The 13,367-nt window shown below is 33.4% G+C and overlaps 2 protein-coding genes across 4 annotated transcripts in view; one reads left to right on the forward strand and one right to left on the reverse strand.

Moving 5' to 3' along the window:
* Window positions 1-13,367, forward strand: part of RB1 (RB transcriptional corepressor 1) — a 182,635-nt gene that overhangs the window by 101,722 nt on the left and 67,546 nt on the right. The window lies entirely within an intron of this gene.
* On the reverse strand, window positions 1,876-6,595 carry LPAR6 (lysophosphatidic acid receptor 6). Its single transcript, XM_051987334.1, has 2 exons — window positions 3,580-6,595; window positions 1,876-3,492 (listed from the first exon to the last, which is right to left on the reverse strand). The coding sequence occupies exon 2, from the start codon at window positions 3,117-3,119 to the stop codon at window positions 2,082-2,084; it is 1,038 nt and encodes a 345-aa protein (XP_051843294.1). The 5' UTR covers window positions 3,120-3,492; window positions 3,580-6,595; the 3' UTR covers window positions 1,876-2,081.

Consider the following 13,367-nt stretch of genomic DNA (forward strand, 5'->3'; position numbering starts at 1 on the left):
ACTGTAATGTAATTCATTCTATTTTGAAAGGGATAGAAACACATTTTATAAGTGCAGTAACACAGCTCCTGTGTTACTAGATTTACCTGCGCGCGCACACGTATAACTTTGCATAAACATAGAATCATAGATTTAGAGCTGAAAAGAATCTTTAAAATATAGTCATCTAATTCAGTTCCCTTATTTGACAGATAAGGCTCAGTTAAAATTGAGCCTTAAAAAAGTTAAATATTTTATGCAATGACATGTGAATCTTAATATAATAGAGATTTGAAATGAGATCCTCTGGCTCCAAATCTAGGGCTCTTTCCATTGTGTGGCCTTGTGTTTAGGGAAAATACCTTAATTTGGTTTAATTGTTTTGTTCACCTAGTTGAAATTTTCAATTCTTTATCATATTTTCCCCTTTATGAAGTAGGAATTAGGATTTGTGCACTAAGGAAATGATTACCATTGTATCCGATGTACAATAACCATATGAATATAGGAAAATATTTAATTTTCACCCTTCTCACTATACTGCTCTTCTGGCAGATGTTTTCTTTTGTTATCAAAAACACCCAGGGAACCAATACTAATAAGCAAGCTCAAACAAATTTATATTTGCTATATGATGAATTTAGATCCACTATTAAATAAAAAATAAAACACTTTGAAAGGTAAATCTGACAAAATATTAGGGTATTATGTTGCATGTGTCTTTGACAGAAACTCACATTTTTTTCAGTTACCTGAAAGTAGGCAATTTGCTTGAAGTTTTGTTTTAATACCCGCAGAACAAAACTGGGAAGTAACAAAGTTTTTGCTACTATGATTGGGTTTATTTTCAAATAAAACAAAACTAAATCCTATACTTTGTTTCTTCTTTTCAGGGAAATGAAAATGTATACATCTGTTTGGTAGTACTTTATTTTGTTTGATTTATTTTAAATAGTTGCACTTATACTCAACTTCTTTTGTCTCATTTTGATATTGGCCCTTGAATTAAATACTTAATATACCTTCAAATCAATAAGATTTCAAATTTTAAAAAAATGTTTCTTAATATTTTCAAAATGTTCTTTATAAGAGGATCATAAACAATCTTCGTGAGTCATAATGCCTTTTTATAAAATACTTAAAATATAAATTGTGATACTAACAAAAGCATTTTATAAAGATTTTAATTTAAAAAGAAACATTTTTTTTTTTTGCTTCCCTCCACCCTCATTTTTTGGTGCTACTTATTCTTTTTATGTAGTTAGATAGATGTATTTTTCCCCCATGAAAAAGTTTGAAGCTTCTATTTATTAACAAATTACAAAATGTGTAATTTGGCTGGGAATTTCTTAAGACCACATAGAACTTTTTTTTGTTTGTGAAATGAAGAAAAAACCATACTGCTTGACTTCAGTTTTTAGTTTCTACAGCCCTAAACAAGATTAAACCTTAAGCAAGGTGTTTTTATCTTCATGCTACTAAAAAAAAAAAAAAAAGTTAAATTTTCTTAGTTAAAAATATAAAAAGTTTTAAAACCATTTCATAAAAGAATCAATTCTTTTGAATCAGTGAAGAAAAACTAAACTGATACCTAAAGGAACTGTATAATCAGTTCAAATTCCAAACTGAAATCTAATAACTATTAATACTGCTTTTTTGCTATTGTTTTTCAGACCTCAGTCTCATGTCTTTATGTCTTTAATTCTCGTATTATGATGGGAGATTATATGATACTGGATAAGATAATTAAATCAGATGACCATTGTTTAGGATTTGTTAAATCAAAACACCTTTGGACTTTGATAGATCTGTTGTATGAACTAACTATAACAGCTTTCTTAAGAATGTTTTAAATGTAAAGTACTGAAACCAAGATTAGAAAAACAGATCATCAAATGCAGTAGCTACCAAGAGCAGAATATACTTTTAATACTTAATAGATTATTTTTCCATTTTTAATCCTAAGAACTTTAGATATTTGAAGCACTGTTCATATTTTAAATGTCTTTATGAACTGAAGAAATAGTTCACACAGAAAAACACTTTTCACAGTTGTGGTGGTGTTGGGCAGTTAAGTCCCAATAAGCTATAGTTCCTGTATTTTATATTGTAGATTCATTATCAAATATTTTATTTTTCAATGTCTGCAGATTGTGCTGGATAAAATTCTCTGTTCCTTGAATTTCAGAGAATCTGAAATCACTCTTCCTGGCAGACCAGTTCTTCATTTTTATTGAATTTTGAATAGTGTCCGATGTAAAGTAGTAAATTATAGGGTCAAAACAACAGTTTGAAACAGCAATGCAGAGAGTGATTGGATACATAGTCCTGACTGCAGCCACCACTGAGCAGTTAACAAATGTTTGTGTTCTCATAAGAGAATATAATATCAAGTTGATGTTATATGGTACAAAACAAAAGCAAAATATTACCAGGTGAACAAAGATCATCTTCAGGACTTTAGTTTTGTTTAGTTTGCTTCTACTTAGAGTCACTGGCTTATGTAAAGTCTTTAACACCATACTGGAACAGGTCACATTTAATATCAATGGAATAAAAAATCCCACCGTTTCAATGAAAATTACAATCCTTGAGAGATAGGTTTTCCACGTGGCTTCCGGGAAATTTTCAAAGCACGCTTCTTCGGTTGAGTTTTTGCCCTGGGAGTGAGTAGACGGAAAAAAGGCTGCTGGGGCACTGCCACCTATCACAGTCAGCCATACGGAAAAACAAACGATTTTTGCATTTTTCTTAGTTCGGAGAGTCTTAGATCGAAATGGATAGAGAATAGCCAAAAAACGATCTACACTGATACAAGTTAGGAAAAGAATGCTTCCATACATATTTGTATAAAACAGCATGACCGAAATCTTGCAAAGTACATCTCCAAAAGGCCAGTTTCGTGTGGCAAAGTAAAAAATCCGGAAGGGCAAGGTAAATACGAAAAGTAAATCTGATAGGGCCAAATTAATCATATATGTAGTCGTCTCATTTCGCACTTTGAGTGTGCATAAGAAAATGTACATGGCCACACAGTTAGAGATTAACCCCAGTACAAACACCATGCTGAACATGCACCCATACAAAGTATACTTAAAGGAGTCGTCATAGGAACAGTTGGAATTGTTAGTGCTTACCATTATAAAGGTGCTTTATAAGGTGATTTACAATGTAGAAATCCTAGCTGGGGCAGTCTCCTTTTCCTCGGTTTCAGTATTCAGATGGTGATCACTTTATAATCTCTAATTTATTTGCAAATGTTTGGGATCTTTGGATGGCTTCATAAGTATTTCCTTTCCCTTGGAAATCTCCAAAAGAAACATGAAATTTGGCTGTAAAGTTGCAGTTTAGTTCCTCAAGAGAAAAGCATTCTTTTCTTCCAGGAGTGCCTACAAAAACCGGGATTCCAGGACTGGTTGGTTGAAAGAATCCTTGTTTTAGATAGCGAGTAAAATCATTCTTTAGGAGCATGAATTTAAAGTAAACCGCCGTGGTTTGCCTCTGTTTGAAATCCTGTATTTCATGAATGAAACAATTCAATGAAACAAAATTTCAAAGTTGATTTAGCAAAAGAAAAGTTAAACTTTAAAGGTTACTTACAGAAGGTTTAGAACGTGAAAGGCTTTAAATATTCCCACTTGGTCTTTAGCTTCTTATTCCTTTAAAGTAAGTTTTTCCTTTGCTACCTTTATGGCGAGCAGATTTCCTAAAGCGAAAATTAAAGTGAGCTCAGAAACAATTCCCTAAAGTTCCTTGCTCCAGATGAATTGAGAAGTTTTCTTCAGTCGCCTTCAGTCGCCTGCAGCATTGTGTGTGCAGGGTTTGCTTTCTCAGAAAAGAAAAGGAAGGCTTGCTAGGTTTGTAGTATGACATCACAGGAAGAAGAGGCTGGGTTTGCACAAAGAATAGTTTCAACCTCTTGTGATTGCTTTTTCTTTAACCAGATAACGCGTCTGCTAGGAATATACCTTGGAGGCTTGTAAATAGTCTGGTCTCCTTTTAAGAGACAGGTCTTGTAAATTTTTACTTGGAAACGCCTTCTGGGGTGTTGGCCTATGGAGGTTTTTTCCTTTGAGTTAATATTTTAAATTCTGAAGTAGTTGCTGCAACCTCAGCATAAATTTGATTAGTTACCTTTAAGTTCTTTATTAGTTTTCATTAACTGTGTATTTTTCTGTTTTTGAATTAAAATTATCAGTGAACCACTTCCTTTTTCTTCAAACATATTTTATCAATTCATAGCAAGGCATAGGATTTTTGATTTGTTCCATGAGTGGAAACATTAATAACTAAAAATTTAGGTTTCAGGAATAAATAAAATTTGAGTTAGAAGTGATTTGAAGTTAATGCCTTCTTTGATTTCTCTGTTTTTCTTAATGTAGATAAAATTAACCCACTGTAGCTGTTATTGAGATAGATGTAATTTCATATAACTTATCATTTTAATGCTGGGAAACAATATTCTAATGTAACTTTTTATCACATTTGAAATAAAGTTAATGTTTAGTTTTATAGTATTTTGAGGTTAGCATGCTTTCATCAAAATAGAACTGAATGCTTGTTGGTAATGAAAGGTGTTTATTAAATCATCACGTTTATAATTTCCTTCCCACTCCTGAGTGTGGACCACAACATAGCATTTTCACTGGTTGCTTGCTTGCATTTTGTTTTCTTTCTCAGGTTTTTTTTCTTTTTTTCATTCTTGATCCGATTTTTCTTCTGCAGCAAGATAACTATTAATATGCATACATATATCGGATTTAACATGTATTTTAACATATTTAACATGTATTAGACTACCTGCCATCTAGGGGATGAGGTGGGGAGAAGGAGGGGAAAATTTGGAACAGAAGATTTTGCAAGGGTCAATGTTGAAAAATTACCCATGCGTATGTTTTGTAAGTAAAAAGCTTTAATAAAAAAAAAAAAAAAGTAAAGAAAAGAAAAAACACATTTAGAACAACAACAACAACAACAACAAATTTTCTTCCCACTCCCCATTTTTCAATTTAAGGAAATTTAGGATAATCAAGATCTAATTCTTTTTATTCAGACTAATCAATTAAGGTTGTTTTCTGGAGCACCATTTATTTTTGAACTATTAATAGTTCCTCTTTTTGCCATGTAGTTGAAATATTATTTAAAATGATCTCTTTTGGCCATTGGTCATTAAAATAACCTATTCTTGCAGCAATCATTTACCTTGTACTCACTGAGTGCTAGAAACTGGAATTACCAAGAGAGGAAAAAAAAAAAAAAAAACAGTCCTTGAGGAGTTTACTGTGGAAATAGGAAAGAGTGTTAACTGTGAACACTGATAAGTAAATACCAAAGCAACTGGGGGGGAGGTGGAGAGGGTCTGGACTTGGTCCTTCTTTGGAAGGTAATACTTGAGCCTAGACTTGAGGAAAAGTAGAAATGCAAATCTCAAATGAAGAGGGAGTGTATTCCAGTTATGAGGTTTGAATGACTTATGCAGTGACATGGAGATATGAGCTGAACTCTGGGAGGAACTTTAGGTAGGTCAGTGTGGCTGGAATGGAAAGTGCATGTAGGGAGAACAAGCTGTGTGGGATAAACCTGGAGATATAGATTGAATACAGATTGTGAATTACTTTAAATTTTAAACTGGGGAGTTTGCTTCTTTCCCTATGGCATACTAGAAAGCTAATTAAAATATTTGTTACTATCACTTTGAAGTTGTTGTATGAGTTAGTTTGTACACATAATAAAATGATGGTCTAATTATCAGTACAAGGCATCACTAGTAATACAAAAACAAAAAGATAAAATAATTTGAAAAGGTAGAAAACACTGAAAACTTACTCTCAGGAAGCTTTCCTACAGAATGATATCTGAGATATGCCTTGAAGAAAGCTAAGGATTTTAAGAGACCAAAATCAAGAGAAAATCTATTCTGGAAATGTATCCTGGTACAAAGTCATTAAGACAAGATGCAATGTTAAGTTCTTAAAGCAACAAGCAGATAATTTTAGCTGAAACAAAATTTTTTAAGGATAGAGATGTGATTCACTTTGGAAAAAACAGGCTTTGATATAGTCAGGAAGAGAAATCTTCAGAGGCAATAGGAGCCATTGGAGTTCAAGGCCTTGTCATGTGTCAAAATCATCTACCATATCTTTTAAAGATATATGTGTGTATAAATAAACATCTAAATATATATGTATGTACATAAAAATTTTCTTGAAATATATTAATAATGATGATTTCAATTTCTTTTCATTATTAATATGTATTGTTTCTTGGCAGTCAAATTATATTTGGTGACTGATATAAAACTAGAAGTCATCTCAAATGTGCATGAAATGTTATCTGGCTATGTATCTCTAGGATCTTTTTACAGTTGATTTTTAAACCTAAGTGCATGATTGTATTATCAAAGTGACTTTGATTAAATATAATGTGCCAGTTGTAAAATTTTTATACCATCCTAAAAACCTCCCTTATTCAGTGGAGATTAAATGATATTTTTTTGAAATAATAAGTTGAATTTTTTTGAGTATCATTACAAAAACAGTTGGTCAATTGAACATTTATCAAGTTCATACTGTATGCCAGCTTAAGGGCAGCTAGGTAGCACGGTGTCTAGCCAGGCCTAGAGCCAGGAAGACCTTTTTTCTTGAGTTCAAATTTGGCCTTACACAGGACTGTGTGAGCCTGGGCAAATTGCTTAATCCTGTTTGCTTCAGTTTCCTCATATCTAAAATAAGCTGGAGAAGGAAATAGAAAACCACTCCAGTATCTTTACCAAAAAAAACCCAAATTGGGTTATGAAGGGTTGGATGGGAGTGAAAAAATGATTATACAGCAACAAGTGTGCCAGGTACTGTGCTAAACTCTGGGAATAGAAAAAGAGGCAAAAGTTAGTCCCTGCCCTTAAGGAGTTTACAATCTAATGGAGGAAACAACATATAAACAAATATATACAAATTAAGCTGTATTCAGGATAAAGAGAAGATAATTTTAAAAAGGGAATTCACTGAAAATAAGGTTTGGGGAAAGTTTCCTGTATTTAGAAGGTAGGATTTTGGTTGGGACTCTAAAGGAAACCAGGGAGGTCAGTAGTTGGGAGAATGCTAGAGGATGAGCATTCTAGGCATGGGGGACACCAAGGCCTAGAGAGACTACCTTGTTCATGAGACAGCTAGAGTAAAATGAATAGTAGGGAAGAACATATAGAATGATAGGATGGGATTAGATTACGAAGGGGTTTGAATGACAAATAGAGCATTTTAAATTAGTTCCTGGAGACAATAGGAAGCTATTGGAATGTGTTGATTCAGAAGTGACATGATTGGACCTGCACTTTCTGAAAACTTTGGTGGCTGAATAGAAGATAAATTAAAGTATGGAGAGACTTGAGGGAGGCAGACCCCCTAGCAGATTACTTCAGTAATCCAGGTGTGAAGGCCTGCACTAATGGTAGTGGTGAGTAAAGAGAGAAAGAGATGTATTTGAGAAATGTTATAAAGGTGAAATTGACAGATCTTGGCAACTAATTGGATATAGGAAGTAAGAGATAGTGAAGAATCATGGATAACTCATAGTTTGTAAACCTGAGGAACTGGGCTGATGGTATTGCTATCTATAGTAATAGGGAAGATAATTTCAGGAGAGTTCTGGGGAAAAATAATGAGTTTAGTTTTGGACTTATTGAGTTTAAGATATCTTCCTGACATCCAGTTCTAGATGTCTGAAAGGCAGTTTGAGATAGAATAGTAGAAGTCAGCAAAAAGTTTGGAGCAGGTTAGGGAGATTTTAAAATCATCAATGAAGAGTGGAGTGAATAGAACCAGGAGAACATTATACACATTAACAGCAACACTGTGTGCTCATCAACAATGGTAGACTTAGCACTTCTCAACAGTACAATGATCTAAGATAATTGCAAAAGACTCCTGATAGAAAAGGCTATCCACATTCAGAGGAAGAACTATGTAGTCTGAATGCAGATCAAAGCATACTATTTTCATTTTCTTGTGTGTTTTTTTTCGTGGTTTTTTCCTTTTTGTTCTGATTCTTCTTTCAGAGCATGACTAATGTAGAAATATGTTTAACATGATTATATGTGTATAAATTATATCAGATTGCTGTTTTGGGGGGTGAAGAAGGGAGGAAGAAAAATTTGAAATTTAAAATCTTAGAAAAATGAATGTTGAAAAATGAATGAAAAACATGTGATTGGGGGAAAAATACTATTAAGAGTGGAGGGAAAAAGGGAGAATCCTTAGCAAAGAAATGTCAGCAAGGTCAACAAGTGAAGTAGAGAGAGAAGATGGGAATAACAGAACCCTGAGGGACACATGGTTTGAGGGCAAGATCTGGAGGAAGATCAAGCCAAAGAGATGGAGAAAGAATGAGATAGATGGGAAGAAAACCAGGAGAGAGTGATATTTCAAAAGCCTGAAGAGAAGCGAGTACCTAGGAAGAGAAGGTTACTAAGTGTCATGGGATACATAGAATTCAAGGAGAATGAAGATTAAGAAAAGGATTGCTAGGGGCAAGCAAGATGTGCAGTGGATAGAGCCAGGAGCGTGAGCTCTGGAGTCAGGAAGAACTGAATTCAAATCTGGCCTCACCCCAAACAAGAAAAGGAATACTAATAATTTTGGAGAGAGCAGTTTCAGTGAAATGATGAAGTCAGAAGCCAGATTGTGAGGGGTTAAGAAGAGAGAAATTAGAAGCAGCTAATATTAGATCTCATTATTATGTTTTGGTGGAATTATCATCTAGTAGAAGGGGACTGAAACAAGATTGTTTAATTAATGCTTGTCTTTATTTCAATTAGTCAAACCTACTTTTAAAATAGTTTCACAAAATGAACTATTCAGTACTATACATTATAATTCTCCAGTATTATTTCATTTCAGACCTTTATTCAGATGTAGCAATATAGTAGTTAATACTAGTTTTGGAAATTTCTACCAAGGTCGGTCTCTTGACAGACAATTAAGGACCATCTATCCATCTATGTTAGCAAAATTGGTCACCAAAAGATTGACTGCCATGTTTAAATTTTTTTTTTTTTTTGCTATAGTAACTCATTGAAATCATCAGCGAGAGTAGTAATCTACATGAATGAAAGTAATAACCTTGATGTCACCATGGTTCTTTTGTAACACTAATATATTTAAATCTAAGTTTGAGGAATCCTTGCTATTCGCACAAAGAATAGAATACTTTTCCCTTTACAATTCTCTATTAAGAGGCCCCTCTGCTCTGTACCTAGCTATACAATGTGACAGATTTTATACTGGACCTGAGCTAGGAAGGAATGGGAGAAGACATCTTGGAGGGATGAGGAGGGGAGCGCAGAAAACCTGGACTTTTCTGAGAGTGGAGCTTAAGCTCACTTTTCTCACATTGTTCAGGTAACTAACCCTGCACCCAAATCCTGGAGTCATATGTAAAAATATACTTGTACCTTAGATAATGGTTTATATTTAGGGGTTCCCCAAGAATTAGGACAATGTGAACATGTAATATGAAATAGATATGGTAAAGATAAATTTATCTCCTATGTTTGACAAGAATACTAAGCAGAGAACATGCAAAAGTATACATTGAACAAAAATAAACTTAGAATTCTCTAAACTTAAAATAGTTGTTACAATTTACTGATAGGTTGACTATTAAAACCTCATCAGAACATAAAACAATTTCTAATTAGGTATTTTATCATTCACCACAACTCTGTATTATCTAAACTATCCTAGTGTATGTCTGCTGGTAAAACATTAGGACTTGGACCTGTCCTTTTATTAGTGGCCAGCCTCTCTAATACAGAAGTTTCCCATACTGCCAACTAATTCCTTATTGGATCTGGGAATTCAGGAACTCTCAAACTCTTACAGTCATCTACAAATTGATCTTGGCATAGATATTCCTGCACCCAGTATTAGGGGGAGAAATAATACAAAATAAAACAAAACAAAACCAAAAAACAGTCAAGAGTCCATGTGCAAGCTTTAGATTCTACATGCTCATAACCTCATGGAGGTTGGGATGACATAATGAGACAAGTTCTTCCTTATATCCTTATCCCCTACCTCACGACTATTCTGACGTGACTCTTGGTCAGGAAGGAAGAAAATTGAGGATGGGATTGGTCCATTTTAAATATCCATAAGTTATCACTTTGGGCCAATAAGTGGGTCACTCAAAGGAAGCAAGTAGGTAGTACAATGGATAGAGCTCCTGGGCTGAAGAATGAAGATTAATTTTTTGTGAGTTCAAATGTGGCCCCAGATACTCACCAGTTGTGTAACCCTGTGTAAGTCACTTAACCCTGTTTGCCTCATTTCTTATTCTGTAAAATTAGCTGGAGAAGAAAATGCAAGCTACTCTAATCTTTGCCAAAAACCCTAAATGGGATCACAAAGAGTTGAACATGACTGAACAGCAATCATCTCAAAAGTATAAACCCTTGAACCTTAAGTCAAACATGACTAGAAATAGGCCTCATGACTCCCATGGGTTTGACTATAAACAAGGGCATTTCTGGGCTTATTCCAAATGGCCCTCATTATATTCAACTAACCATTAAGTTAATCTGTAGATTTAGAAACATTTAAGATTTTTAAAAAGTCTCCTTATTCTATGATATAATCCTCATGAATTATTTCAATTTATAATTTATAATAGATTTACTTTAGTAGAAAAGAAGGGCTACAGGCTTATTTTCCCTCAAATATTATTTCTTTGAATTTTGTTAATACACTTCATCTCTGCTTAAAAGAAATAGCAACAGTAAAATCTTTAGAGCCTAAGAAGTTAGCTTTTATAAGGGATGTAAGTTTATCATAAGAAGGAAAAAGACTTATTGTTTCTTAAACTTTCTTGGTCTGTTCTATTTGCTTAGCTACATTATTTCTTGGTATCACCTGAAAGTGATTGAGCTCCCTTCAAAGGTGATAACTCTTTACTAGGCTTCACAGAACATGAGTCATTTACCATTCAAAAAAGGCATAAATTATATTGTATTTACTTTCATTTGAGCAAAGTGTTGAGGACATATGACTTGGAGAATTAGTGCTAACTATAGCAAAATGAATTGGGTGGGAGAGGTTGTAAAGAAAGGTCAAGCAAAGTGGATAAAAGAAAAAAAAAAGATGTGGATGGAGGTTTTAATGGAGGTAAAAGATTTGCTACTTCAAATAACATTTGTACTTTATTTGTGTAATTTAAATAAAATTCATACTCTTAATCTTGGCATTTAAAGTTATCTGTATTCTGTTTGTTATCCAACTTTATATTCTGTTATTGAACTATCGCTTGCAACTTGTATATTATCTCCAAATCTCTATATTCAAAATATCTTTTATCTCATGTTCACAAAATGTAGTCTATTTGAATCTGTCATTTCACATTTCCCTAAAATTAATTCCCTTCTTGTCATTGCTATTCATTCATCATGCTTAACCCTACTTCTTCTAATAAAATAACTTCTAGTTCCATACTCTTATGTCAAAATGTATTTGCCAATAGCTTCTGTTTGGTAGAAGAAATAAAAGGGTAATGTGTGGGATAAAGACCACTGGCTCAAAGAAATCAGATTAATTAAGGATATTTCTCAAGATAAAAGCAGAAAGGAATTTTATTACGATCTCTAAAGAAAGGGCGGCACTCTTCCAACAAGCAGTTAGGCAAGGATGGGTGAGGTCCAGTTAACCAACAAGAATTATATAGGAGCCTGGGCTAACACTCCTTGTAGGCTGGATCTTGGCTCTGATTAGCCAGGACAAATGACCTCACATTCTAAGTCATAAATGAGTAAAAACTTTCAACCCAACCACAGCTTCAAGATCACTAAATTACCTTATCAGGGAGTTTCAATATTCCAGGTGACCCCAACTTAGTCTTACAAAGAAAAGATCCAGTGGGCTCCTTGTAAACCAGGTGATCTCTGGAGAAAGAAACCTAGCTCTGGGGCCCAGCCAAATTTCACTCAATTTTTACAACATTGTCTCCAAATTGTACCACAGCTTTCACAGTTCGCTTCGTTCAATAACATGGGGAAAAAAAGAGAAAATTTAATGGGGACCTGTTAGCCGTCTTCAAATGTTTGAAGAACAGTAATTTAGAAATGTGATTAGATTTCTTCTGCTTGGCCCTCAACAACAAAACTAAAAAAAATAAAAACTACAGTTGGCTCAATTGAAGGCAATAATTATCCCAAATGAGAGGTTTACAAAAGATGAATTGAAAAGTACGCTAAGATCTATTACTAGAGGTTTTTTGAGAAATATTATAGAAGGACATTTTTGCTTTGGATATAGATTGGAGCAAATAATCTCTGAGCCCCTTTAAGTTATAATATTTTACTGTGTTAATAATACAAAGAAATGCTTTTGCCTAGACACTTTTTACTAAGAATTTTGTGTAAAATAGGATTATTTATCAGTCCTTAACTTTTGTGAGTTCTTAACAGATTCTAAGCATTAAAATGGTAGAGCATAAAATGATTTATGAAGGGTGAAATACCAAGAAGTAATAGCTGATGAGGTAGGAAATTGAACTAGAACAGGAAACCAAAACCATAGCAGAGCAGCTTGGTTCCATCTAGTAACTATCTTACTTAACCTAAATAAACATGGATTTGATTTCTGTGGCACAGTACAAAACAAAATCATACAATAATTTATTGCCAGAACTGAAAGATACTATAGATATCTAATTTAACCTTCTTGTTTTATAGTTTTAGAAAACTGAAGTCCAGAAAATTTAAGTTACTTGTTAAAAGTCATAGTCCCAAGTTAAGTAAAGAATTGGACTAGAACTCCACTTTCCTTACTTTCCAGAATTTTTTCCTTTATCTTTTAAGGGATTTCATCATCCCACCCTTCCCCCTACTTTCATTTATGTTTTCTTTTGTACTTTTAAGATTTAATTTTTCATGTAACTATCTTAATCTTCATTTTCATCTTATGAATCAAGCTAAAAATTAAATTTTTTATTACTTTTTAAAAACTTGTTTTTTCTATTGATATTTTTTGTCTAAATTTTTTCAGTTTTCTTTAGTCTTTTACTGATCTTAAGGTCACAAGCATGATCACAGATAGCTTAAGAATCTTTCAGTATTTTGCAGAGATTTAACACATTTTTTAGATTATGTTAATAGCTTTTAGTCACTAGGCAAACCTTGTATTTACATGGACACATTCCTTTATGAAGATTTGTATCAATTTTTTTCTCCTTTGGTCCAAAGCTAATATCCAGCTTGTCAATTTTGAAACTGAACAGTGTCCAGGATGAGCTACATTCACATTCTGTGAGTTTATCTCTGAAGCTAGTTTCCCTAGGGAAATAAGACATAATTTAGAGGCTCTAGAGTTACGGTATAATCACACAGAGTTTACTTCACCTTT

Source organism: Antechinus flavipes, chromosome 3 (assembly GCF_016432865.1).
Source record: "Antechinus flavipes isolate AdamAnt ecotype Samford, QLD, Australia chromosome 3, AdamAnt_v2, whole genome shotgun sequence".
Lineage (NCBI taxonomy): Eukaryota > Metazoa > Chordata > Mammalia > Dasyuromorphia > Dasyuridae > Antechinus > Antechinus flavipes.

Coding starts and splice junctions, on each gene's coding strand:
- LPAR6 (XM_051987334.1), bottom strand. CDS start 3,119: ATGGTAAGCACTAACAATTCCAACTGTTCCTATGACGACTCCTTTAAG.